Source organism: Primulina tabacum, chromosome 8 (genome assembly GCF_025594145.1).
Source record: "Primulina tabacum isolate GXHZ01 chromosome 8, ASM2559414v2, whole genome shotgun sequence".
NCBI lineage: Eukaryota > Viridiplantae > Streptophyta > Magnoliopsida > Lamiales > Gesneriaceae > Primulina > Primulina tabacum.
In genome coordinates this window covers 7,997,081-8,024,895 of record NC_134557.1, presented here as the reverse complement: position 1 = coordinate 8,024,895, position 27,815 = coordinate 7,997,081, and the positions used below count along the sequence as shown (strand labels likewise).

Below are 27,815 nucleotides of genomic sequence, written 5' to 3'. Positions count from 1 at the left end.
TCTCAATACTTTTCTTCAAGTAGACTTTGATATTCTTTCACTCGTGATTTCTTCTTTTTCAATCCATTTTTTGAACCTTAAGGCTATTTCATCCTACATTGAGCAGGGGACCCCAGTAAGTGAGCGTGCTGTTCCTGTTGCGATTTTTGAAACTGAAGCTGGTGAGCTTTCGTAGCAGCTTTCTTGTAATTTTTTCTTCAACGGTTGCTACATGCATCAAGTTATGTATGATAATGTTTCCTTCACAAGATTCACTGTGGCCTTTCAGAAATTATGAAGTTCTATGTGAAAAAGTGGTGCAAAGTCTCATCAGAAGTTGGTATTCGGTCCATTATTGATTGGTCCTATTACAAACTAAGGCTTAGTTCTGCAATTCAAAAGATTATAACGATTCCCGCTGCAATGCAGAAGGTGGAGATGCTGCTTATTAATTGATTATCACTTACTGAAATTTTCTGGTTCCTCATGTGGAGTTGCTCATTTGTCAGGTTGCAAATCCTGTACCAAGGGTGGTTCATCCTGATTGGTTGCACAAAAAGGTTCGTGAAAAAGAGGAAAAATTTCGCCAACGAAAGTTGATTGATATTTTCAGTTCGCAAAAGAGGGATGAGGCCTTGAGAACGAATAATGATCCCTTTGCGGATAAGAGTGATAATGTTAAAGACATGGAAGACTTTAGAAAAGCTGAAAAAACATCTCTTGTTGGGCCGCAACCTATTGTTTGCACTTATGGAGTCAATGACAAACCATATCAAGTCAACACAAGTCGATCCCACTTAAAACAATTGTTTCAAAATGATTTAGAGGAGAATATTGACAGCAATGAAGATTATCTAGGTTGGCTGGAATTAAGGAAAAGAAAGTGGAGAGAGACACGAGAGAAAAGGAAGCGTCAAAGGTACTCCTCCACAGACTTTATTACTTCGAGTGAAGCTTATAGTTGCTGCACGGGAGGGGGGCAAGGATATTATGTTTGATTGGTGCAACATCATTTGTATGCTTTGAGTCAGTTCAAGCAATTAAAGGACACGAGATAATTTTTTTATTTCCCTTTAAAAAAAAAATTTCCCATTTTTTTAGTTATTCCCACACCACTCCTTGGTGTTAATTCTTGCAATGTTTGTTCCTATAAAAACCTTGCTGTTAATTGTCATAATGGGATCTGTTAAAATGGCAGGTTGAACCTGGTTAATGGTACTGATATGCCGAGCATTCCCAATCATGAACGGACTCAAGGCAGAGTTAGAGTCAATTCTTATTTCCGAAGACATGACTTAGCACTTACCCGCTGCCATTGGCAGGTGATAAAGTTAATAGGAGTTTAAATGCGGTTTTTTTTTGGCTTCTAATTTTGTATCTTAATCTGTTGCATCTACTGTGAAATGAAATATATATCATTCTTTCCATCTCAGATAATTCAGCTTGCAGCAGGTTCACAGCCTGGCCAATTTTTCGCTTGGGTAGTTGTAGAAGGGACAATGCACAAGATTCCCATATTTGTTCCCAGAGTATTTTACCTGAATTCCAAAGCTCCTGTAACAGAACAATTCCCTGGAAGGCGTGTGAACAAGATTCTTCCTCACGGACGACGAAGTCATAACCTGATTGAGGTACTTCTCTTATTCCTTACATGATAGTCATGTCTAGCTCATTGGAGTAATGAGTTTTGTGTTTTTTTATTGTTTAAAATGGTCTGTCTACAAAGGTTAAAATTGACGAGGACCAGTTTAGGGCCGAAAGCAAGAAATTAGCTGCTCATCTTGCAGATCCTGAAGTTGAGGTATTTTTTCCTACCCCTGATAACATGTAGCAGAAAACCTTTAATATCTTTTCTGATATAGTAATTATTTTAGTTACTCACTTAGAAAACATGTCGTGTGCTGTGGTCCAATTAGATTTACTTTTATAATAATCCTCCTATGTAATTCAGAGCTATTTACGAAAGGTCCACCTCAAAATGTAACCGAGTCATCCAGTCAATTAATAACCAAAATACAACCACCATGAGATTTACTTCATTCTTCCTTTGATATTCTGCAGTTTTTCTCACGCCAATGCACTTGTCGCAGTGGTGTAAAATGATATGCCAATTTTCTCATTTTGTGATCCCATATAACTGAAGCATGAAATATTTGTGTCTACCTTCCAAGTTCGGTATGCAGTGTCCCTTTTAAGAAAGTCAGTGCAAGGGCACAGGTCATTGTGTTTTTGTCTAATTTGTATGGTCATGACCTCGCTCTAGAATAAACCTTAATATGACTCTATGCACATCTTTTGCAAAGAGGAGATTGAGGGAATGACCCTCACCATCAGAGTAAATGTTTCCTCTGGACTAGGAAAGTAATTGTTGTTGCATTGAAGTTTCTACCTTATTCTTCATTCTCAGATCTCTACAGCGTGAAGAATTTTTTTGGAGTAACTAGTATGTTTTTTATTACATCACATGTTCTCTTGTTGGTGGTTAGCTAAAGGTCATCTCTTGCATTTCGTGTTTATGTATTGGGTGATTTTTGAAAATGGCTTGGTTGAATATTACTAAAATCTACTCTTATAACTTGCTCCATTTCTAACTCTTGAATCCTTTCACATGTCATAATACCCAAAAACTTTGATAGGGAATATATGAAACGAAGATTCCACTGGAATTTAATGCTATCCTTCAGATTGGTTGTGTCTGTAAAGTTGATAAGACGGCGAAAAAGCGAAATTTCCAAGATGGTTGGAATGTGAATGAATTGCATATGAAAACAACGGCCGAATGCCCATACCTGGAACAGTCAATTTCCTTCTTCTATTTGTATCATAGGTAATATGTTTGCTAGACACTTATTCAACTTTTCTGGTACAAGTTTACTATAATCTCTGGTTAAAGTGTAAAATTGGCATTGCTTTTTCATTTGATTCTGTACACCATTTTGTTGCATTACCTATGTTTGCCATCTAATATTCCCATTTTCTGCAGCATTTCTGATGGCCGAGCTATGTTTGTTGGATATTTTCCTGTATCAAGCCAAATTTTTGTTGTGGTTGCCAGTCCTTTCCTAAGTAAGGAGTTATCAACTCAAATGCTTGAAAGGCAATTTCGTGAATCTACCCAAGCATCATCTTTTCAACCTCCCATGCCAAACGAAAGAATTACTTTCAAGGTAAAGTAACCAGTCATAAATATAATTTCTGATATAATATTACACTTCAATGTTTTTTCTTTGAATTTGCCGTGATTTAGGTGGATTACACGGATAATTTAAAGGATGCTCAAATGACCTTGCAGAGGATAATAACTGAATACAGGTGTTTCTTTCACTTTTTCAATATCTTATTTGTTACTTGTCGAAATTGGGTGGCAATTTGTTTTGATGTCTCTTTCATAGTTTGCTATGTTTTTGTCTAAGCAAAATCTTAACAACTTCTGATCTTTGAGGAGATTTTGTTGCTCTTCTGCTTTTTTAAAGATAATTCTGCCTTTAAACCAATAACATAGGTGGACTTCTGTTGGCTGCAGAAAACATGGATATTACAAAGTGGTAAGCTTCTGAAATTTTTTAATGCTTGCGTGGATCTCAACAGAATTTTTTTTAGCAGGATGCAGCAGCAGATGATGTAAATTGGCTACATCCATGCTTGCTAGATTACATACTGTTATCAACTACGACAGTAGAGAGGTGTGAGATGGAATGTTGTGCTAACCCTACTAGTCTCATGGAATTGAAAAAGGGACATCATCTTCCCATTTGAATTTATGACTGACATTCAAAGTGCAATATGTTTGTTAAAAACTTGAATGGGAAACCATGTTAAATCATTGGATTGGTTTTGGGAGGACATATGTCGTCGGTTGGTATTACTTGTTTCTGCATAATACTATGTATATCTCTGTAAAATAATAATACATGATCCAAATTATGATTCTATAACATGAGTAATAATTTGTTTATAACAACTCTCAACCTACAACAAACCCTACAGAGAGAGGTTTTTGAAAATGCCTCTCCCTCTTGTTCCAGGCTAAAGCCGATCAGTCTTTAACTTTCCTAGCTTCCATCCCCTTTCTCCGACCGGTGATGCCGTTTTTTTCTCTTTAGTTGTCCTCTGGTTGCTTTTGTTTAGTCAGAGGGTGGTCGTTTCTGTTTCTATTTAGGTTCCCTTTCCCGTGCTCCGTCGGTCCTTGCCGGCTGCCTGCGAGTGTCTTCATTTGATACTTACTCGATTTCTGGTTTCTAGCTTATCCAAGCCTTGTTGTTTCTTGGCCGCCACATTTGTCCAACATGCGTTAGGAGGGCTTCTCAAAGCCACCGGTGCAGATATTTCCGAGTAAGGTGGGTAGTCAGTCTTTGAGGGGGTTTGCGATCCCTATGTTGCTCGTTTGTATAAAGAGTTTAAGGTTGAACATAAATTGTTTCTAATCATTTGTCTAAGGCCCCGCGGGAAGAAAGCGGTGTTGGTAAATTCGCGAGTAGGTCGAGAGCGATTTTCTCAGTCATTTCAAAAAGTTGATCATGCACATAGTAAGCCAACGTCTACCATTCTTTAGGATAAAGTCAAACTTTTTAATGGTAAGAATAATGACCGGAGTGAAGCACTTATTAGAAGGAGGGCCCTGTCTCTTGGGAATTGATTTGGGGGGTTCTTGGTAAGACGGTCAAACGGCGCATTGAAATTTTTTTGTTTCAAGTTAATAAGGCGGTGTGGTTGCCGAATAATGAGGAAGATCCCACGTTTTATTTGAGGCTGAGGAGATCTTTATTTGAAAATAGAGTTACTTTGTCCTTCGAAAGATGGAGTCTGGAGATAAAGATAAATGGGGTAGTGTATGAGCGTCGTGATAGTTGGGTTAGGATTTTCGGAATTCCGTAGAACTTGTGATCAACAAATTTGTTTAAGATTATTTGGGATCGTTGTGGAGGTTTGTTGGAAATTAGCCAAGACACTTTTATGCTTGAGGATTTATCGTTCGGCCTGAACGTGGTTTTATTAATAATATGTTGCAGATTCAATCACAATTTGGCCTCTTGGATATCCGAATAGTGGACTCTATTAATATAGCAGCATACGAGATCCTTGAATGACAATCATACACTCGGGTGGTGGTTGACGGAGTGAAAGGATGGTTGGGTGTCTGAAAGTGAAAATTATTCATGAAGGACACAATGGAGTAGGACCATATAAATGTTAAGGTAAGGTAGATGTGGACTTTGTTACTGGAGCAAAAAATCGAGGAAGTAGTCTTGGAGGCTGCAACTGAATATGGGTTTGTGGGAGCAAAGATAGCGCTATACCTAAGAATCTTATGAGGATTGGGATCTTGGCCATACTCACAACATCGAAGGCGTGGACTTAGTTTGTTAATAATAATCAAAAGCATGACAAATCTTGAAGATGAGGCGGAAAGTCCAGCAAGTAATCCTTTGGGGTCAGAAGTGCTATATGAGGCAAACATATGAAAATTCTCAAGATGATTATCCCTAAAAGAGTTGGTGAATTTAAAAGAGGTTCTATTCAGAATATAAACAAGTCAAACATTGGAGTTGCAGAATTGTCTAGTTGCGGTAGCGAGAAGGGCGTTAGTGCATAATTTTGTTAATGTATACTATAGAAGGAAGTCCTGTACAACAGTTAAAAGAAAACTCATTTGCGGATGTCTTCTCTAGCGGAGATCCATTGAGGCAGGAAGATAGACTTTGGGTGGTGGAGGTCTTGGGCAATGCGAGGATCAAATGCACAATGCTTTAGCGAAGATAGTTTCGGAGAGGGCTCAAAATCATCCGTGTTTGGCAGCTCTGTTAGTTCAGATATCTCAATGCCTACTTGTTTGGGTATGGAGGACATATGAGTTCTCTTTGCATCGCATCCGATTTCCAAGCAATTGCGCATCGAGGATTTTTCAGATCCTAAAATGGGGGAAGTTTTTCCTTCTCTTCAAACATCACCTCTAAAACAATCCTTCAATCTTAATTCCTTGTTTCCTTCATTTTATTCTACTTTGGGACTGTCTAAAGGTTCATCAGGAGAGGATGTGCAATCATTGATGGGTGAAATACGAGGTAAGTTGGTGGATAACCTGTTTGAGGATGAATAGAGGAGGCTGTTTCAAGGGAATATTGAGGGGTCGACAATGCATTTTTCAAAAGTGGCTGATAGTGGGAATTGCTGGTATATGTTGGGGATTGAGAATGTGTCTCTTGAGAGTAGAGTAAGGAGTATGTCGAGATTTAATAAACCCAGGGAGTTAAAGAGGTTGAGGTTGACCCTTGGGATCAATTATGAGAAAGGATCGTCTCATAGGGGATCCATAGTGGTTAAATGAATATTTGTTCTTGGAATATTAGCGGTGGAGGGTCGGGCCAGACGTAGGGGTTCAGTTATAATAGCTTTGCACAAAGAGAGGTCGAACATTGTTGTTCTTCGAGAAATTAAGACTTGGTGAATATGAGATTTATTCCAAGTTTGTGAAGTCTAGGTTTATTGAATGGATATTACTGACTCTATAGGTAGATCGGGAGGTATCTTGGTAATATGGACCTTAGATTGGTTTCGGTTACCGATAATTTGATTGGAGAGTTCTTAGTTTCAGTTCAAATTGAAAAAGATGTTGGTATCTGGTGGTGTTTTACAGCAGTCTATGGACCTTGCAAGCCGAGGGAGAGACAAAATTTTTGGAATAAATTCTGAGAGTAATTTGTGGGGATTATTGGTGTTCAATGTCGTTAGACCATCAAGTGAAAAGGTGAATCGTAGATCCTTAACTACGAGTATGAAATGTATTGATTCGTTGATAAGGGAATTGGAGTTGTATGATCCACCTTTGTTGAGTGCAAAGTATATTTCTTCGAATTTGAGGGCACTTCTTATTTGTTGTAGGTTGGACATATTCTTGTTTTAGGGGTGGGTGGATCCTTTCTTTTCTACAAACATATAGTCTTGCCCAGATTGACTTCAGATCACTTTCCAGTGATCCTAGATAATATTACTAAGGCTAAGTGGGGTCCGTCACCATTTTGATTCGAGAGTGTGGTTGAAACATAATAGTTTTAACGAAGTAGTCTCATTTTGGTGGAAGAATTCAGATATTCAGGGTTGGGATGGGTACAAATTAGTACGGAAATTTAAAGCTATCAAAAGTAATATTTTATTATGGAATGAAGAGGTTTTCGGGAACATAGGAATGAGATGTGCGGAGTTGGAAAATAAAATCGTTCAATTGGATGAGCAAGAAAATGAGGGTCGGGGGCCAGATGAGTAGCAATCAAAAGAATGGAAGTCAAATGTGCATCAGAAATATTAGTGTGTCGTAAGAAGCTGATAGATAATTAAAGGGCAAAAGTGAAATGTTTGCGAGAAAGAGATCATAACAGAAAATTTTTCATTCCTTGTTTAACCATCGTACATGTCATCTATTGGTAAGTTGGAGCGAGTGGATGGGTTGGTAAGTTGGAGCGAGTGGATGGGTCGATAAAGTCAGATGGTGAGCAGATTGAATCGACCATTGTAGAGTTTTTCAGAAATTTATACAACATATCTGGTGAAAAGGTTGATGCATAGAAAGAGTGGAATGGTATTCCATCACTAGAAAGTTCGTAGTAGAGTTGGACAAACCTTTATCAGACGACGAGATTAAAACGATACTGTTTGAGACTGATGGAGAAAAGGCTCTGGACCTCCAGATGGTTTTACATTGGCATTTTATCAGCAGTATTGGGATATTGTAGAAGAAGATTTAATAAAGGTGTTTGATGACTTTTTTGAGGGTGTGTTATAAATGGTATTACCGATGAAACATATATATGTTTGATAATGAAGAAACAAGGTTCAATCAAACTACAAGACTTTCGGCCTATCAGTTTGACAATTAGCTTGTATGAGATTATTGCTAAGGTCTTGTCAAGTAGATTGAATAAAGTTTTATCCATCACAATAGCAGAGACTCAAAGTGCTTATATCAAAAAGAGACGGAATCTCGATTGTCGTCTTATAGCGAATGAGGTGGTGGAGGAGTTGACTTTGAGAAAGCTTACGATAATGTGGATTGAGGCTTTTTGGATCATGTTCTGCTGAAAAAAAAGGTCGGAAAGAGATGGAGAAAGTGGATTCGGGGATGTGTTTTGACTGATTCATTTTCAATTCTTATTAATGGTAGGTCAAGGGGTAAATTTAAGGGTGAGAAAGCCTGAGACAAGGTGATCCACACTCGCATTTCCTGTTTAATTTGATAGTAGACGTGATGTGTAGATTGGTTGATAAGGCCAAGGCAAGAAACCCCATTCGGGGTATGCAAGTGGGTAAAAAGAGAGTTGAGGTGTCACACATTCAATTTGTGAATGATAATCTATTTTTTGTCAACAATGAAAGTTATCTGCTGTTTTTGGTAGAGATCTTGAATTCATTTGGTCAAATGTCAGGTTTAAAAATCAACATGGAAAAGAGTGCCTTGTTAAACATTAATTGTCTAGGAGCAGAAGAAGAAATATTAGCTCGACAGATTGGCTGTGGGAGACGAAGTTGGCCTATTACATATCTGGAGGTTCCACTGTGCGGAAACCCGATGAAAATATCGTTATGGGAACCTGTTTTATCCAAGATGTCTAAGAAGCTGGCAAGTTGGAATAAAGTGTTTCATTATAGGGGAAGATTAACTTGATTTATGTGGTGCTGAATATGGTGCAATTGTACTTTACGTCTCTTTTTGTGGTCTCAAGGGGTGTAGCAGAGATTGTAGAGAGGACTATGAGGGATTTCTATGGGATGGAGTTGATGGAGATTCACATAGTCATATGGTTGTGTGGAAACAAGTCTGTAAACCAAAATTTGGGTATTGGAAACATTTGTATGAGGGATAGGGTTTTTCTGGGGAAGTGGTGGTGGAGGTGTTCTGTTGAGGAAGAACCCCGTGATTCTATTAAAAGCGAAGGCAGCTCTCTGGGTCCTACCGATGTTGGGGTGCGAAATCAAGACTCCATAGCCATATCTTTTAGGGAAATAACGAAGCGCATGGGCTAAAGCTGAGTATGCTAGCTTAAGTCGCTAGTCAAGTAGTGGAAATCCAGTAAAAGACAGAAAGAAGAGTTAGACTTGAATGCAAAAATGAATCTCAAAAAAGTTTGCTTCCGCAGTCAAGATTGCTACTTTGTATATTTTCAGCAAAAGGTAACTGCAACTAAATATTGCCAGAAAGAAGGTTTTTGGGTGAAGCCTTTTTTTTCCAGTAAGAAAAAGACAAAGCCAGCTTGCCCAACTAATGGTAAACACGTGAGTGGTGAAGTTTTTTTTATTGTTATGGAAAAAAGTTATTGTGAGCAAATATGAGTTACATGATAATGGTTGGGATGCAGGTTTAGTAAGAAATGTTATTTTTATAGCCCTTTGTAGTTTATTTCGAGAAATTATCAGGCTTTTCACCCGTTTGTGAGGGCAATGGTGATAGGGGCAATAAGATCAGGTTTTGGGGGATAGGTAGTGGGGGAAATTTTTTTTTTTTTGGAGGATTTCTATCATATTTTATTTCAGTTGTTATCGGTTCATAATAATTCCATTTCTCATTTTATCTGGTGGGAGGGCTCTTCCTCTTCTTCTTCTATGTCCTCGGTTTTGCATCTGCGGAGGGGTATGAAGGATGAGGAAGTGTTTGAGCTGAGCTCCTTGTTAGGGTCTTTAGAGAGGATCATATTGGTTGAGGGACTTATGATATGAGGGTTTGGGACGGGGATCCTTCAAGTTTATTCTTAGTCAAATCTTTCTAAGAGTATTTCTTTATGATCAGTGGTTTTGCTTTATTCCCTCTCTTTCATGTCATTTGGAAAGCTCCGATCCGACCAAAGGTTCAACTGTTCCCGTGGACCAAGGTGCTGAGTAAGCCGTCAACTTGTGAGTTAATGCAAAAGAGATGACCTTCGTGTAATCTTTGTCTGAATTGGTGTGTTGTGTCGGAAAGAGATGGAGAATCATGATCATTTGCTTATTCATTGTTATTTCACAAGTTGTCATTGGTTCAGAGCTTTGGAGGAGATGAGATTGATTTTGGTAGTTACAAGATCTCCGCACGAATTATTTGCTGCAGATCTTTGACGCGATCTTGGCCGGACAAGTAGAATTTCTTGGACATTAATAGTTCATTGTATCTGTTGGTCAGTATGGTTGGAGCAGAATAGACAGATTTTTGACAGTTTAGAAGAGACGTTGAATGAAGAGTGTTAGGACAAATTAAGATTCGAACATCTAGCTCGATTGGGTAGCATGTAGAGTTAAGAACTTCTTGATCTCATATTTATTGAGAGATTGGATTAGAGTTATATTTGTTGTTAATTTGAGCAGTGCTTTTGTCTTTCTTTTTTGTTAATATGCAGATCACTTGTCCGCCAATTGTTAAATACTTTTAATTAATGAATATAATATTGTTTCTTATAAAAAAAATATGATTGTATTATATAAAGGTGGTTTTTAATATTGTATTGGAATAAGTTTATAAATTTTAGGTCCACTCTACACGAAAATAATTTTCCCAAGACAAGCAAAATCTGCCAATTGGTTAGCACTTTTATGCTACGGACTTTTTGGTCATAGATTCTTGTCACCTTAGTGCAAGACTATTTAATTTGATTAAGTTTTTTATTCTCCAGCTGGTCCACCCCTATTTGGAGGTTGGAGGTCAGCATTGATCATTGATCCTCCTCAAAATAATGGATAAATAATTTTTTCCGGGTTCTTTAAATTAACTTATCAAAGATATTTTGTCAATTTAGCCCTCGCCATTCCACCCGTCTCTGAACAAACTGGAGAGAAACTGAAGCCTCACCTACGAACAGTAATATAGAAGCCATACACAGTGTAATTAAAATACCGATACATGAAAAATTATGCATGTTATTAGGAATATAATATTGGACATAAAGTGACAAATAATGAAAATCTCATGAACCAAGTAAAAAACTAAATAACTAAAAGCACTAGAACAGGAGATGATAATTTTTGATTCATTCATAAAAAAAAATTAAGATACAGACTTATCTATTTATATTGTAGGTTACAAGAGATAAAAAAGGAAAGAATAAAACTAATTAATCACATCCTAAAATATTGCAATCACTCTAACAATTAGTCTAAGATTTCTCTAGACCTAAACTATTGCAATTATTCTAGCCTAAGATTTCTCTAGACCTAAACTATTGCAATTATTCTAACAATTAGCCTAAGATTTCTCTAGACTGCGTCAACACTCCCCCTCAAGCTGGATGGTAAATGTTGTACATCCCAAGCTTGTCAATCAGTCTTTCGAACATAGGCTTGAACAAAGCCTTTGTTAAGATATCAGCAGTTTGTTGCGACGTAGGAATATAGGACACTTCAAGTATCCCCTTATCAATCTTCTCCTTTATGAAATGCCGATCAATTTCAACGTGTTTGGTACGATCATGGTGAACCGGGTTGTGAGTAATAGCTATGGCAGCTTTGTTGTCGCATAGGATAAGCATAGGGCTCTTTTTCTCTATTCTCAGTTCTTCCAATAACAGTTTGATCCAAAAAGCTTCACAAATTCCAAGAGCCGTTGATCGAAGTCCTGCCTCCGCGCTACTTCGTGCAACAACTGATTGCTTCTTGCTGCGCCAAGTAACCAGATTTCCAAAGACAAAGGAGCAATAACCAGACGTGGAGCGTCGATCATTTGGGCATCCAGCCCAATCGGCATCAACAAAGACTTCAACACACCTCTTTTCTTGCTTTCTGAACATGAGACCACGGCCCGGAGTGCCCTTTAAGTACCGTAATATCCTGATTGTAGCATCAAGATGACATTGGTATGGTGAGTGCATAAATTGACTAATGCAACTCACGGGGAAGGAAATATCCGGCCGGGTGTGCGAGAGGTATATCAATCTGCCGACTAACCGTTGAAATCTCCCCCTGTCGACAGGTGTATCATCTGGTTTGGCCTCGAGTTTGATGTTAGGATCCATGGGGGTATCGGCCGGTCTACAACCCATCAATCCGGTATCATTGAGTAAGTTAATGACGTACTGTCGCTGTGAAACACAGATTCCAGCCTTGCTTCTAGCTACCTCCATTCCGAGAAAGTATCTCAAGTGACCGAGGTCTTTCATTTCAAAAGAAGTGGCCAATTTCTTCTTAATTCGCTCTATTTCAGCCACGTCATTCCCGGTGATTATAATATCATCAACATATACAATAAGAATAGCAATCTTATCCTTGACCCGATGATAGAACAATGTATGATCACAATGAGCCTGTTTGTACCCGAGAAGATGAACAGTGGTGGAAAATCTGTCGAACCAAGCTTTCGGAGACTGTTTCAAACCGTAGAGAGCTTTCTTTAGCCGGCAAACCTTGTCGTTACTTCCCTGATTGTGAAAACCGGGTGGTAGATCCATGTACACCTCCTCAACGAGATCGCCGTTGAGAAACGCGTTCTTGACATCGAGTTGGTGAAGTGGCCAATCCAAGTTTGCTGCGAGAGAAAGCAACACTCGGATAGTGTTGATTTTGGCTACTGGTGCAAATGTCTCTAGGTAGTCGATACCATAGGTCTGCGTGTATCCCTTAGCCACAAGTCGCGCTTTATATCTGTCAACGCTCCCATCACTATTGCACTTGATGGTGAACAGCCATCTACAACCAACCGGTTTCTTGCCATCGGGTTTCGGAACAATCTCCCATGTCCCATTTTTTTCGAGGGCTTTGATCTCGGCAAATACTGTTGTACGCCACTTGTCATCGCGAAGGGCGTCATCAATGGTTGAGGGAACGGTGGAATGTGACAGGTTAGTGACCAGGGCTTGTAGCGGCTGCGACAACTTAGAATGCCCCAAAAAATAGTGAAATAGGATGTTGAGTACATATCCGAGTACCTTTGCGGTGGGCGATCGGGATATCCAAATTTGCCAATTCGGTGGTATCCGGATCGGGCGCTGGGTTTGACGGGGGCGATGCAGAAGGTGCAGGTTCGATATTCTTGTGCTTGCGTCTGCTGTAAGTTGCTGCAAAGCGGTCAGTGGTTCCACGAGGAGGATGAGTTGGTGTTACAGAAATTTCAGCGGGTGGACTTGAAGGTGGAATTGGATTTGGAGCAGAAGTAGTAGGCGGATTTTGTGGTATACTGGGTGAAGGCTGCGGATTTTCTGGAATTAAATGTGGCTCCAAGGTGGACGGAAATCCCAAAAATAATTCTGGCTCTAAGGAAGAGGGAGATTCCTGATTTTGTGGGATTTGAGTGTTAAGTTGGGATGGAGGTGGGATTTGTGACTCTTGTATTGGATTCGGTTCCCATAAATATTCCCAAAAAAAATTTTTGGTTCGAGGCGAGGAAGTAGGATCGGGAGCATAATTATGAGGGGAGATGAGAATTGGATTCGGAGTAGGGGGATAGAACGATTGCGATTCAAGAAATGTGACATCCCGTGAAATAAAATATTTTCTTTTGGATGGAGAATAACATCGATAACCCTTTTGTTTAGAAGAATAACCAACAAACATACATTTGTGGCTACGAGGATCCAACTTAGACCTAGAATTATCATGAATATGAACAAACGCCGAACATCCAAACGTACGTAGAGGAAGATCAGTGAATATTTTGGACTTTGGGAATGATTTTCTGAGGGTATTTAATGGTGTTTGGAATTTTAACACCCGAGACGGAAGTCTGTTGATTAGGTAACATGCGGTTAAAATAGCATCCCCCCAATAGATTTTTGGAACATTGTTTGTGAAAAGAAGGGCGCGAGCGACCTCTAAAAGGTGTCGGTTTTTCCTTTCGGAAACCCCATTTTGTTGAGGGGTATCAACACATGAACTGTGATGAATAATACCATGTTTTGAAGAAAATTCATTGAGTGATGAATTGAAATACTCGGTGCCATTGTCAGACCGAAGGATTTGTATTTTAGAGTTAAATTGAGTAAGGATCATATTGTAGAACTGTTCAAAAATTTTCAAAACTTCAGATTTGTTAGGAAGGAGAAAAATCCAACAGACACGAAAGTGATCATCAATAAATGTAATAAACCATTTTTTATTAGAAATTGAAGCGACTCGAGACGGACCCCACAAATCACTGTGTATGAGAGAGAATGGCCTAGATTCATGATAAAGATGAATGCCAAAAGGTATGCGAGTATGTTTAGCTATCTGACATACTTCGCATACAAACCTATCACAAGAGTGAAACAACGAAGGAAACAAATGTTTTAAATAAGAAAAACTTGGGTGACCAAGGCGTTGATGAAGTAACATTATTTGTTGGGGACGAGATTGATGTGTAGAATCATGGACCACTTGGCAGCACCGAACAGTAGAATCAGCTCGTAGAAAGTGATATAAACCCGACACCTCAGCAGCACGCCCAATCGTCTTCCCCGAGGCCCGATCCTGAAAAATACACAACTTAGGTGAAAAATTGGCAATACAATTGGAGTCAAGGGTGAGTTTGCTGATCGACAGCAAGTTGTAAGTCAATTGAGGGACAAACAAGACATTCTGTAATATCATACGGGGACTCAACGAAACAGTGCCAATACCAAGAACAGGAGAAATTGAACCATCTGCCAAAGTTACTGATCTAGATCTTTGGCATGGTTGATATGATGAGAAAAGGGTGCGAACTCCGGACATGTGTTCGGATGCACCTGAATCAATAATTCAACACTCACCAGAGTTACCAGGGTCGGTAACAGAGGAAGAAGTACCGTGCGCCATCAGTGAAGTCGAGGTGGAAAGGAACTGGCCAAGTTGATTGAGTTGTGCTTGAGAGAATGTTGCAGCGGATGATGGTGTGTTGTTGTCGACTTTCACCGGTACGGCTGGCTTGGTGGACTCGGCGTTACGCTGGCTGCGTGGCACCCAGTCAGCTGGCTTGCCGTGGAGCTTCCAACATGTGGCTTTAGTATGATGAGGTCGGTTGCAATGTTCACACCACAGCTGCGGTTTGCGGGATCCTCGAGCGGCCATGGCAGAGGCATCATGATTGGTGGCAACGGGTATGGTAGCTTCACCGAGCATAATTCGTTTCCTCTGTTCTTCTCGACGGACTTCGGAGAAAATGGTATCAAGGCTCGGTAATGGCTTGATACTCAGAATCCGTCCACGAGCATCATCCAGGGATGGATGTAGGCCGGTGAGGAAGTCATAGGTTCTTTCTTTGGCGAGCAATTTTTGGTAGATCTCACGGTTGGCAGCATCGGTCCACTCAGGTTGAGTGAAGAGATCGAGTTCTTGCCACAGTTTTGTTAGCGAAACGAAGTACTGAGTTACAGTACCATCGTCTTGTCGCAGATTACGAGAGCGAGTCCGGAGGTCGAACATCTGATTCGAGTCTTCAAGATCTGAGTAGGCTAAGGCAACAGCATCCCAAATAGCCTTTGCTGTTGGGTAATGAAGGTAGATCTCTGCAATGGAGTCGTCCATAGAGTGAAGAAGCCAGGCCATAACCATGGAATTCTGAATATCCCACGCTGCAAACGAAGGATCAGATTGGTTTGGTGTCGAAATGGAACCATCAAGGTATCCAAATCGTCCTTTCCCGCGGATAATGAGTTGGACGGAACGAGACCACTGTAAGTAGTTCCGGCCACTGAGTTTAAAGCTGGTAATTTGGAATGGAAGGGAGTTATCAGAGGCACTGAGAACAGGTTGCATCTCTGATTTTTTCATAGATGAAAAAATATTCAAAAAAGGCTTTTATTGCTCTGATACCATAAAAGCACTAGAACAGGAGATGATAATTTTTGATTCATTCATAAAAAAAAATTAAGATACAGACTTATCTATTTATATTGTAGGTTACAAGAGATAAAAAAGGAAAGAATAAAACTAATTAATCACATCCTAAAATATTGCAATCACTCTAACAATTAGTCTAAGATTTCTCTAGACCTAAACTATTGCAATTATTCTAGCCTAAGATTTCTCTAGACCTAAACTATTGCAATTATTCTAACAATTAGCCTAAGATTTCTCTAGACTGCGTCAACAATAACGAAGTAACTTGTTTGTAGTACTGTTTAAATAAGTGACTCCGCCATTCATCTGGCTATAATCAACGATATGGAGTCCAGAGAGTATGCTGAGATGGTTTGACTGATAACTGGTTTTGTCCAGTGTCCTTCTATTTTAGGCTTGGGTAAATAACTATATGAACAAATTGAGTGTTGTGTATAATTATGCCTCAATCCTCTCCTCCAGTGGACCAAAGATGGTGCAAATGTTAGTCTTGGAGGTGTTCTGTGATTTTCTGAAGCTTTCACAATCAACTTGTACTCACATTTTTGTTTTTGGTACCCTTATCTCTTGAACAAGTAGTTGATTTTTGTTTTTTATGTTGAAAAATAACAGAGTGGGTAGATCTCTCTCACCATTATCTTCGTATATCCTTTTGGCAGGCAACGACATCATGGGCCTGTAATTGCTGTTGTTGAATGCCCAAATATCCAATTATTGAAGTCTGGTCTACGGGCATTAGAAGATTTCCCCTGTGTCACCATCCCAGCTAATCTTCGTGATAGCCAATATCAGGTGATCCTAACTTATTAATCTCTACCAATGCTTTAGGTTTGTAAATTTTACCATTACATGATGTAACAAAAGACGTAGTTACACTATATTGTATAGGCTATTGGTTGGCAAGTACTTGCTGCGAAAAATGGAATTCTACGTTGCGCTTCGTCCTCCCAATGGTTGAATGCGAGAGTTTCACTTTCACGATATGCTCATGTAATACCTGCTATACTTGTTTTTTGTGAGCTACAGTTATTGTGTAAATTGTTTTTTTTTTTTTTGATAACTCGACAAAATAATGTGAATGAGCAGGTTCCGTTGGGAAATTTTGAAAGTGATTGGCTTATCCATACAGCTGATATCTTCTTGTCGAGAGCTCTACATGATCAGCAACAGGTTTCTGTTTTCTTCCTGGCAACATTGAAATTTTATTTTCTTGCTTCTAATAACTGGATTATCATCTTCACAACCTTTTATATCTTACAAAATGTGGTTAGAGAGTTGGATGAGAGCAAAATATGTCGTTGATGTCCTTAATTTCTGTTAAGGAAGGTGCATGTCAGGGAAGCTGTAACATAGTACTGTATATCTGAGAACAAGGAGAGTTGTATAATGTTGAAAACCAAATGAAAAGTGTTACATATGTGTGTGACTAACATTAGGGGAGAAAATGTAGTTATCCTTGTTGAATTATGTCATCAACTAATAAAGCAATCTAAATGAGTTCTTAGCTGCTTCAATCAGGTTTGCTTGCTTGATGAAATTGTATTTATCCTAATAGGTCCTTTGGATATCTGATAATGGCATTCCAGACTTGGGAGGCATTGACGAAGAAGTACCATGTTTTATAGATGAGGTGAGTGATATGGGACTTTGGACAATGTTATCTTTTTCTGGGTGCATGATTTACTTTCCACCGGTTCTAAATATTTTAGCAAGATATAACAAAGGTAATAATGTCACATTGTTGCAAGGTGTGTGACTTAACCACTATTTTTCCAACCAGGTCACTCAACCTGTTCTCACTTATCCTGGTGCATATAGAAAAGTAACCGTTGAGCTTAAGGTCTAAGTTTGCACATATTCTCTCTCCTCTTTCTTCTGTTTGTGATGTTATTTAACCATATGACAATAGTTTATTTTGTACAAATTTTAGATTCATCACCTTGCAGTCAATGCTCTGCTAAAAAGTAACCAAGTGAATGAGATGGAAGGAGGTGCTTTATTTGGTCTAGAGAAGGAGTTGAATCCTCCACCATCTACTTCTGATGAGAGTTATTCCTTTGATGAGGCTATCTCATGTTCACCTGCATTCCGTGTCCTCAAACAGTTGATACAAAGATGCCTTGCAGATGTTGTTTCATCTAGAAATGTCTTTGCAGACACTATACTGCAGCATTTGTACCGATGGCTTTGCAGGTTGCTGAAAGTTAACCATTTCAAAGTTACACTTCTCTTTTCAAATAATTACACCTTTCTTTGCTAAATGCAGTCCAAAGTCTAAACTTCATGACCCTGCTATTCACCACATGCTCCACAAGGTAATTTCTTATTCAGGAAAACATAATGGCTGTTTGAAGCTAAAAAGAAATATCAGTGTACCTATGATTGAGAGATCAATCGTTATCTAAATATCTGCCTCCATGTTTCCTTCTTTATTCAACAATGTTCAATTTTCTACAAGTTCACAGTTGAACAATAATACTATATTTATAATTGTCCGTTCATTATAATGTCAAGGGTCGAGCATTTGTTGCCAAATGTTTCAACGAGAAAAAATGCCACTGTGCTATTTTCTTTGCATAATTTCATTTATCAAAGAGTGTCAAGAAACTTTTTGATCCGTTTCTACGCAATTGACTGTATCTATGAACAGGTCATGCAGAAAATTTTTGCTTTGCTGATGGCTGAACTTCGTAAATTAGGCGCGACAATTGTTTTTGCAAGCTTCACTAAAGTTATTATAGACACAGGAAAGTCAGATATATCCGCAGCCAAAGCTTATTGTGAGAGTGTTCTCAAAACCTTGCAAACCAGGTTAGTCTTTTAAGAACCTGCGGAGTTATTATTTATTATCACATTTATTCTTGAAGCTTCTTTGTGGCAGGGACTTATTTGAGTGGATTGAGCTCGAGCCCTTCCATTTTTGGCATTCCTTACTCTTTATGGACCAGGTTTGCACACTATGCTTACAATCCGCCACCGTAACTTTGAATGCCTATTTTTTATTGATAACATTTGGTATGATTGATTCAGCAGGGGAGTGTATCTCTTGCTTTGTAAATTAGTAAGAGATGAAGAATTGCCTTTAGTATATTGTATGATGCAACTTATTAAAGCTTTGGTTTTCAATTACGTAATTATAGATCATTATGCGATTTCTTCCATATTGTTAACTGATTGGCATGGTGGAATCATTAATATGCCTCTGTATGAGAGTCTGACACTTCCCTTAGCATATGCTAGGCTTTTTGTGTTTCCTATCAATCATATGAAAGGTACTTTAGATTTCATTTTCAGCATGTTAGACAGTCATATTTATGAATATATTTAAGTCCTTTTTAAGCAAAGAATTGACGTCCAGTGCTAACTTCAGATGAATTGTGGGTGGTTGAAGTGTTCCATGTGTTAATGTAGGTTTTGTGGCATCACATGCTACTTATTTTTCTCGACCCTTTTTTATTTGTTGGAGATGGATATTGGGTCTATTTTAACTACGTTTATTGTTTGCAATTGTATAATTCCAAATTTGCAACTCAAAGTAGACAATCGATCCAATTTTTTGTTATCATGATTTTTTGTTCCTCCCTCTCTGACGTATCCTTCTCTTTTTTTTCTCCTTATCTTCTCGATGTCACAGTACAACTATGGTGGAATTCAAGCAAGACTAAAAGATGATTCCACAGAAGAATTTTCAGAAGCAAGTGTAAAAAGCATGCTCAACAATTCACAAATAGATATTGTCTCCAGCTGGACAATTGCGGAAAATTTGCCTAAATCAACCCAGGTGGGGCATCCATTTATTTAACAATTGACGTAGCTAGTTCAGTGCTCGTGCAGGGTCCAAAGATTCTTCACTATATGTCTGAAGTATATTGCATGTCAAATCATATTTTTTCCAAGTCTGTTGTAAAAAAACCATATGAAAGCATGTCATTATTGAGGTCATGGCAAGATGGAAATGTCCACCACCTTGCTATGAGTATATCATCAATATGTTAATCAATGTTGTATGTTTCATGAAAAAAATCACTGGCTCAAGATTCTTAATCATGGTTGTAAAAAAAATTGCACATAGGTGTCTTTCCAAAAATGGTAAATGAACATCTCTACTTCAATATACGGCCAATTCTCAGCAATCTTAGCTGCCTGCCTCCAGAGGTCAGCAACCGATAAGAATAGGAAAAAAAACCTTTAGTGGAAGAACTCTGACAAATTGCCATATCCTAAGGTGATGTGGAATAAGTAGAGAATTTCTTCTTGTGATAGGCTCATGGATTTTGGTGGCGGCTGCTGTGATTTAAGGCCTTTTCTTGTATTTTTTTCTAATTTGTCTTGCTAAAAGTTTCTCTTTCCAATTTTTTCTTATTAGGTAGTAACATAAATGTGGTATTTAATTGGTCTCAATGTTTGATAAGAACAAAGCTTTTCCAAAAAGTCAACAATTAAATTTTTGAGGAGAATGTATGCTAAAGGGTACTTGCTTATCTATATGCTTCGGGGATTTGTCTCACTGATGACATGGAATGAAAAGCTTTTAAGCTCTCTAAACAGAATTTAGAAGTCGCAATTAAACATCAAGTTTTGATCTCTGCCTTGTTAAATTCTATTTGTTGTTTTATGCAGGATCACTTCATCTTAATTGTTTCTGAATTTGTGTACTTTCCGTGGAAGTATGCTCTAGAGGAATCTGAGAAACGAGCATCTGCAGTGGGCAATTTATGCACTCCATCGATCACAGCATCAACTGCTGAAATTCTTGAATCACAGATGACAGAGTTTCTGAAAATAAAGGTATTGAATATTGATAGATTTAATTTTAGGACGTCCCTCTATTCCTTTCTTCTTTTTTTTCTGAACAATGTGAAGGCTGATCCATGTTTTGTATATCGTACAGATCAGATCTCACTTTACGGAGAAACTTCTTAAAATTGTCTCTGATCCAGGTCTTCATATGGATGGAAGAAACAAGTCTCGAAGTGATCATAACACCTTGACTAGAAGTTTGCAATCTATAAACAGTAGTTACAAGGGGGATCCTGCTTTAGATTTCATTAAGTATGTTTGTGCAGTTTTGGCACTGGACCAAAAAGTTCAGCATGAAGTCCTGGTAACCATAGCTGTTAAACTTTTTTCTTATGCATATCTTGGTATTCCTACATATTTCCCTTCCGTAGTGAGCTTGTGCATATTTGCCTGCAAAGTCATAGCAATGTTGATACACCTGCTTCTGCTCGTTCAAATTATTTAGTTATTGATATTAGAATCAGAGGAAAATAGGTATGTCTAAGATTGTGATTGTGTGGCACTAGAGAAATTGCATTTATGAAGTTCTTTGATTCCTTCTTTCATATTTCCTTATGGCATTCGTAGGATTTTTTGTTTGATATGATCTTTCAGTGTTTTTATAATCATAGCATTTTTATTTCTTTATAATTTGTGACGTAATAAAAGTCGATCTTTTCTCTTGATTTGAAATATCATTTGAAAGTTGTAACAAAAAATGGAGTCTCTACATAAAAAACGAAAAGCATTAATCTTTTTATTTTTAAGCTCATATGGTCTTTGGTCAGGTTTATATTGTTGTGCTAATGAGATGCATCATAGTTGTCTCTACTTATGTTCACATTCTAGCTAATATCTCACATTTAATTAATTATTCTCACACGCTGTCAGAAATCCATGAAGTCGTACTGTAAACTCTTATGATTGTTTAGTTACTTCTAATAATGTTTTGTGGTTAATTGAAGAGCTTTGATCTTTGGAAACCAATGTCGTTGTTATTAAGCAGATAATGAGAAGAAATCTTTTGAAATTGGTCAGCATAAGGGAATTTGCTCCAGAGGCTGAATTTCATTATCTCTCTCTGTCTCTAACTCTACCAAATGTCATTTGCAGGTAAAGTTGTCGCATTAAATATGTAGTATAAAGGAATTGTAAACAATGGTCTTCTTTGGGTTTTCTTATGTATCGTTTTGTTTCTCATAATTCCATTTCTTTTTCTGTCTGCCAGTTACTGCAACGACTGCAGGGATCTAGATTTATGCCGTGACAGGACCCTAACATCTCAGGAATGGTGTTGTGCGGCGCCTCAGTGTGGGCAACCATATGACCGTGAAGTGCTGGAGAATTCTCTTCTACAGATATTACGACAAAGAGAACGACTCTACCATCTTCAAGACCTGGTGTGCCTCAAGTGTAGCCATATCAAAGCTGCACACTTGGCTGAATATTGTACATGTGCTGGGTCCTTCACTTGCAAGGAGGAGTCTTCCGAGTTCCACCGAAAAATGCAAGTTTTTTGGAATGTTGCAAATGATCAGAAATTTCAGCTACTCCAAGAATGCATCTCTTGGATCTTAGAGGTTCGATAATTCTGAAAACTAGAGGCTCATCTTATTTGATCATATAAGGCATTTTAGGTTCCGGCTCTTCATTCAATGCAAGATCTTAACAAAAAATTGTTGGGATCTAAGCCCCTCTTGTATGAACTTGAAAATGTTGAATCAAGTTTATAAAGCTAGTGAAAGGCAGTCGATCCTCACAATTTTTGGGCATGAGTTTAAACTTTAAATAAGTCCATAAATGATCATGTGTTCATATTTTTTTTATAATTATAACAATTTTTTCAATTTAAATCAATATATTAAAGAATAAAAATTAAATATTATATAATAGTCAAAAAATTTCTATTATAATTGAGTAATAATATCAAATATGTACAAAAATATCATTGAATACAGTTTTAGAGTTAAAAATATTAATCAAATTGTTCAATATTTTATTTCTCAATTGACAATATAGTCAATTCATTCAATCTTCTTTTGTGCCATAGTTGATGGAAGAAAATTTTTAATGATCTTTAATTTTGAGAAATTTTGTTTTACACTTACCACTGTAACTAAGATAATTAAAAAGATTTTATAAACAATGTGAACATAAAAAAATATTCATTTATTTTATTAAAATAATTCACTACACAATTGTTGATTTGCTTATCTTGATAATGAGAATTTAAAAAATGTCACCTTCGAAAATAAATTATCCTCATTAAATATCATTACCTTATGAGTCATTGAATATGTTTTTATATTGGTCCAACTACATTACTATATAATATAATAAGATTAAGGAATAATTTCTTTTTAATATTGAGCTCAAGAAGAATAAATTTATATTAATTAAAATTATCATGAGACCTTGAAATAATAAATCTAACAAATAAATTTATCAAAAAGCTTGGAAATAACAAAAAAGTTTATATTGGACGCTGAAAAAAAATAATTTTTTGTGATAATAAATTTATATTGAGGCAATGTATACGTAACAAGTATTTTTTAAAAAAGAATTATGGGTAAAAAATGGACCCGAGTCGGAACACTCTTTTGCCAACAAATAAAAAACGTCATGCACGAGAACATGGAGATCTTAATGTTGGCATGGTGCATAAACAGAAGCATCCAAAAGCGAAGCATTTTTCACTCGAAAGCTATCTGCGTTGGAGATCAACAAGGATCTATCAACATTAATCCTTAATCCTTACCACCACTATAACTCATACTTAACATGATTACAAAGGTTAATTTTGAATAACTTGATTTCAGACATTTAGTGCTTTGTGCGTGCTCAATGGAATACTTAGAAACAACAAAAAGGACACGGAATTACTTGTATACTAGTTACTCTGCACACGCATCGCGTGTATAATCTTTTTTTATCATTATCGATTAACTAAAGTGAAATTTGACAAATTATGGAGGGACTAAATTGATATTTGAATTGTTGAAATAAAAAAATAAAAATAAAAATGTGTGTTGAAATTGAAAAAAAAAACAAAAAACAAAAGTGTAACATTAATATCATATAAAGTTAAAATTGGAAGATTGTGTGTTGAAATTGAAAAAAACAAAAAAAACAAAAGTGTAATATTAGTATCATATAAGGGTAAAATTGGAAGAAAAAATTGATGTCCTCTCTAGGTAATTATTATAATATCCTCACACTTAATAGTACAGTATAGATTCATGCATCCGGAGGGTCAGCACGCGCATTTTGGTGATCTGTTGCCACGATGTACAAATCTCTTGCCTTTTAATCTGCTACACGTACTACAGCACCAACTTAGTAATTGAGATAACAAAATTGTATGTTTAGACCAATTTACACAAATATTGAATACGCACAAGCATGTCATGGATGATAAAGTTGTTTTTTAAGCCCAAGAATTTTCTTTAAAGGAAACTAGATTTAGAAAGGCATAAAAAAATGTTTACTCGCATTTTATGATCCACTCGTACTTTTGTTCAATCTTCTCAAAAATTTTTCTTTGAGAAACAAGGACAGCTAGACTGCATTGCCCCAAGATTCAACATTAATGATATAACATGACATTACAAATAGAAGCATAAACTGCTATACCCAATTGAGCTACATTTAAAATTCCACAGGCTGGTAACGATCACATTACGGTAGTAAGAGGCAATAGGTCAAGTAGAACGAAATAATGCGTTCCATGTTCACCAAAAGAACCATCTTTTCTTGGTCGTTAAATCTTGAACTGACTCGTCTTTCTTTCTGTTCTCCAAGCCAAACTTCAGGGCTTCCAATCTCCTCCTACAATTTGACGCACACGTACAAATAATGTCATGGAATATCTAGAATGAGAATGAACTACCTTTTTTGTTTTACTTTTAACAGAGCAGATGTAGAGGACTCTTATATAAGTTGGCATAATCTCTATGCTACCCCCTATGACTCTTTAAAACATGAGGATCACTTGGTACTACTTTGTATCGGTAAGGCGACCATGCAAGCTCCATCTTTGTCGAAATCCTTCGATGCCTTCAACCCCACTTGCCAAAATCAAGCGCCTAAACAACCAAACATTTTTAAAAGAGTCATAAACAACTATGCTAATGTGGTAAACATTGTAATCGATAATTTTGAAACTTCCTCACATTCCATGGGTCAGGGAAATGTAAAATTTAATATAAAATATCACATTTATTTGAATACACGTCAGAGTGTGCCCGGAAGCAAGTAATATATAATGGACATCATTGATATTTGATCATTCCACAAGCTTCATGAAACACATCACAAAAACAGAGAAAAACAAACAAGGACCTCTCCAACAATGTGGCTTCTGATTCCAGCTGATTACATCTCTCCTTTGCTTGTTCTACAGGCATGGACGTCCCTAATTTTCGCTCACTATCCTCTAGCCGCTGTCTTAATTCCTTATCCTGCATAAAAGATAAGCGACCGCAAAGAACTGGGGAAGTTAACTACACAAAAGAGAAATAAGCAAAGGAGAAACATATAACGCAATGGTTAAGCCGACGGACCCTCCTCTCTGCACATTCCTGATACAACACAATCTCATCTTGACAGAATGGCTCCACATCGTTGATGTGTAGACCTATTAACCATAACGATCAAAACAGGACAAACCTTTAAGATCTGAACATAAGATTACACCCTCACAATCCTCCCTTGCCCTCTAAGGTAAAAAAGTTAAAAAGTTCATGAGAAGAATACTTTACATAGGAACAGATTCCGCAAAATCCCATCACACAAATCAACACCTTCCAGAACATGAGAAGCTATTTCATGTGGAATTAGAGGTGATGGAGGACCCATCATCAGATCATCACCCACCAACACCGTGTCCTCCATCGTTTGCTTCGAATCCACTATACACACAAACAAGAAATCTCAATTGCTAGCTACTTTTTGAGGAACCATGCTTAGCAATCTGACCAGAACATTCAATTTGAGCTCAAATGCACACAAAGACCAAAGTACTGCAACTCTTCATGTTTCTCAAAACAAAGCCATAATTTCGATAAACTAGAAATCACAGCCTCCACCCTTTCGACTATAACATATGAACAAAGCTAATGTGAATCGAGAAGGGAAAGGGCAAAAAGTAAAGGACCGGCGTACCATCCATGGCGTTCTATTTGCTCGACGAAATCACTCTTCAGAAAAAGTCCTCACCGAACAAAATGCTTCAGAAACAGGGAGAGTGACTAGAGAATTTTTCCAAGGGTAATGATATTGCTAATTGGGCAGCTAAAAACAGCTTAGGTGGGCTTTAGTTCATTTTTGCTCATTGGGCTGGGAATAGGACTCAAGCCCAAATAATAAAGAAGGGCCCATAACACCTAAACCCTAGCTATGAGCACTAAATATTTCGATCTTTTTTGAGTGGTTCCCATCCAATCGCCAGCAATTTTTCACAACCCTAGCTGCACCTTCATCTCAGAGATTAATCATCCGAAGTAATTCTTCTCCCTCTTCCTTGATAATTCATCTGCTTTTGTCTGTGCCTGTGGTTTTGTGATTTTATTTCGAGTCTGTTGTTTGGACTACATACAGATGAAGATATTAGCAGCTTATTTGTTGGCTCTGTTGGGTGGCAACGCCAATCCGTCCGCGAAGGACTTGAAGAAAATTCTCAACTCAGGTTAATCTCCATCCATCCGTGTCTGTATATTTTCGTTTTTTTTGTTCTAATTTTAGTTACATTTTTCAAGTATCGAATCTTCATATACACTGTTATTTGATCTGATTATGCATATCGGAATTATTTTATGTTTAAAAATGGGTTTAGAATTTTAGATCTGCTTAACTTCTTGTACGAGGAGTCTTGTGATCACTTGGAGCCTACCTTTTATTATGGTGTTGAGTTTTTTAACATTGGATGAGGGAATGCTTTGTGAACTCATTTCTGTTAATTATGAAATTTGAAGGTTTGAGTAATTTATTTAGTTTAATGGTTAATGGATGACAAGATAAAAGCAAGGCTTTCTTTGTTACATTCGAGTTCTTTTTGAAGTTCCAAACTTGGTAACTTGGTAATGAAATATTGGGAAAGATGAGAGACAAATATTTGATAATGTACGTGTATCTGGTCTTCCATTACCTAAAAGCTATGTTTCTGATTGACATTAGTGCACATCATAGTAAGCCATGAAAGAGGGATGGATCGTCGTTGGATAGTCGATGTACAAGATAAGAAGATTGGAGGATGTTTATAACATTCACTGTTTTAAATATGAACTACTAGCTCACTACTAGAACCTTTTGGCTTTTGCCTGATTGTGGGAGAGGGCGGCTTCTGCCAACCCCCTGGTATAGTTGCCAAAGAGTTTATCAATGAACTTTGGAGCATCTTGTTTCACACCATCAATATTTCACACCCTGGAATCAGTTCTTTGACTACGATTGTATTGACCTGCTACTTTCTCGGTTCAGTTGGAGCTGAGTGTGATGATGACAGAATCAACTTGCTATTGTCTGAGGTCGAGGGCAAAGATATCACTGAATTGATTGCTGCCGGAAGGGAAAAGTTGTCTTCGGTGCCTGCAGGTGGGGGGGGTGCAGTTGCAGTTGCTGCTCCTGCTGCTGCTGGTGGTGGTGGTGGTGCACCTGCTGCGGCTGCTGAAACCAAGAAAGAAGAGAAAGTAGAAGAGAAAGAGGAGTCTGATGATGTAAATATCTGGACATGACCATATCAAGCCTTATTTATTATGCAAGATTTGGACAAATTTTACTCGTCTCTCAACTGATATTTTGTTTGATTGCAGGATATGGGCTTCAGTCTCTTTGACTGAGAGGGTGCGACAATGGCTTTTTGCCTGAAACAGCAATCTTTGGAATCTTGTTCTTCAATTTCCGGTATAAGGGAACGTTTGTGTAATTTTGCTGTCTAAATTAGTCGCGGACAAAATCCAGCAGAATCTTAGTAATTCAACATGAATTTACATGTCGATGTTGTTTCCTTATTTTATCTAACTTTTATGTTATGCTTTTGCAAACATGTTCTCATACTGATTATCCGCATGAAGTTGCCATGAAATTGTTGCTTAAATATTGAAGTATCCCGTTTACATACGTCTGGAGCTGCACCCCAACGAAAAAATTTATTTTAACGACTCAATTAGAAGATGATTGTCAGCTGCAATAAAGAACATGGAAAAAGTTTTTTAAAAAATTGGATGCTTAAGCATTTATTTTAAAAATGTAGATTATAAAGAGAGAAACAGAGCATTTACTTGCATGAAATTATAATCAGTTCATCTCACTAGTAA

At 37.6% G+C, this 27,815-nt stretch overlaps 3 protein-coding genes across 4 annotated transcripts in view; 2 read left to right on the top strand and 1 right to left on the bottom strand.

Annotated features, from left to right (window-relative positions):
- LOC142553557 (DNA polymerase epsilon catalytic subunit A-like) overlaps positions 1–22,285 on the top strand; it is a 35,629-nt gene extending 13,344 nt beyond the window's left edge. For both annotated transcript variants that reach the window (XM_075663896.1, XM_075663898.1), the window contains 23 exons: positions 107–161; positions 269–411; positions 489–898; positions 1,178–1,301; positions 1,413–1,610; positions 1,706–1,780; positions 2,616–2,806; positions 2,963–3,146; positions 3,227–3,291; positions 16,383–16,515; positions 16,612–16,713; positions 16,810–16,893; positions 17,279–17,353; positions 17,504–17,563; positions 17,654–17,916; positions 17,990–18,038; positions 18,374–18,534; positions 18,605–18,671; positions 19,358–19,504; positions 20,344–20,511; positions 20,615–20,827; positions 21,509–21,615; positions 21,731–22,285. In XM_075663896.1, the coding sequence (XP_075520011.1) occupies positions 107–161; positions 269–411; positions 489–898; positions 1,178–1,301; positions 1,413–1,610; positions 1,706–1,780; positions 2,616–2,806; positions 2,963–3,146; positions 3,227–3,291; positions 16,383–16,515; positions 16,612–16,713; positions 16,810–16,893; positions 17,279–17,353; positions 17,504–17,563; positions 17,654–17,916; positions 17,990–18,038; positions 18,374–18,534; positions 18,605–18,671; positions 19,358–19,504; positions 20,344–20,511; positions 20,615–20,827; positions 21,509–21,615; positions 21,731–22,091 (3,435 nt within the window). In that variant the 3' untranslated portion in view covers positions 22,092–22,285. The remainder of the gene's footprint in view (positions 1–106; positions 162–268; positions 412–488; positions 899–1,177; positions 1,302–1,412; positions 1,611–1,705; positions 1,781–2,615; positions 2,807–2,962; positions 3,147–3,226; positions 3,292–16,382; positions 16,516–16,611; positions 16,714–16,809; positions 16,894–17,278; positions 17,354–17,503; positions 17,564–17,653; positions 17,917–17,989; positions 18,039–18,373; positions 18,535–18,604; positions 18,672–19,357; positions 19,505–20,343; positions 20,512–20,614; positions 20,828–21,508; positions 21,616–21,730) is intronic.
- Positions 22,286–23,977: 1,692 nt separating this feature from the next.
- LOC142553555 (uncharacterized) lies at positions 23,978–25,788 on the bottom strand. Its single transcript, XM_075663894.1, has 6 exons — positions 25,666–25,788; positions 25,263–25,412; positions 25,065–25,138; positions 24,844–24,962; positions 24,504–24,587; positions 23,978–24,330 (listed from the first exon to the last, which is right to left on the bottom strand). Exons 1-6 carry the CDS (start codon positions 25,670–25,672, stop codon positions 24,234–24,236), a joined length of 531 nt encoding a protein of 176 aa, XP_075520009.1. The 5' UTR covers positions 25,673–25,788; the 3' UTR covers positions 23,978–24,233.
- An 81-nt stretch (positions 25,789–25,869) lies between these two features.
- On the top strand, positions 25,870–27,494 carry LOC142553556 (large ribosomal subunit protein P2-like). The gene is made up of 4 exons (XM_075663895.1): positions 25,870–26,003; positions 26,101–26,188; positions 26,980–27,215; positions 27,312–27,494. Exons 2-4 carry the CDS (start codon positions 26,101–26,103, stop codon positions 27,336–27,338), a joined length of 351 nt encoding a protein of 116 aa, XP_075520010.1. The 5' UTR covers positions 25,870–26,003; the 3' UTR covers positions 27,339–27,494.
- Positions 27,495–27,815: the final 321 nt, after the last annotated feature.

What these genes read in the sequence shown, in the direction of transcription:
- LOC142553555 (XM_075663894.1), bottom strand. An exon ending in GAAGCCACATTGTTGGAGAG is followed by an intron (nt 24,588 to 24,843) that starts GTCCTTGTTTGT and finishes TTGGTTGTTTAG; the next exon opens with GCGCTTGATTTTGGCAAGTG. An exon ending in GGTCGCCTTACCGATACAAA is followed by an intron (nt 24,331 to 24,503) that starts GTAGTACCAAGT and finishes GTCAAATTGTAG; the next exon opens with GAGGAGATTGGAAGCCCTGA.
- LOC142553556 (XM_075663895.1), top strand. Translation starts at nt 26,101, where the DNA reads ATGAAGATATTAGCAGCTTATTTGTTGGCTCTGTTGGGTGGCAACGCC. An exon ending in GAAGAAAATTCTCAACTCAG is followed by an intron (nt 26,189 to 26,979) that starts GTTAATCTCCAT and finishes TTCTCGGTTCAG; the next exon opens with TTGGAGCTGAGTGTGATGAT. An exon ending in AGAAAGAGGAGTCTGATGAT is followed by an intron (nt 27,216 to 27,311) that starts GTAAATATCTGG and finishes GTTTGATTGCAG; the next exon opens with GATATGGGCTTCAGTCTCTT.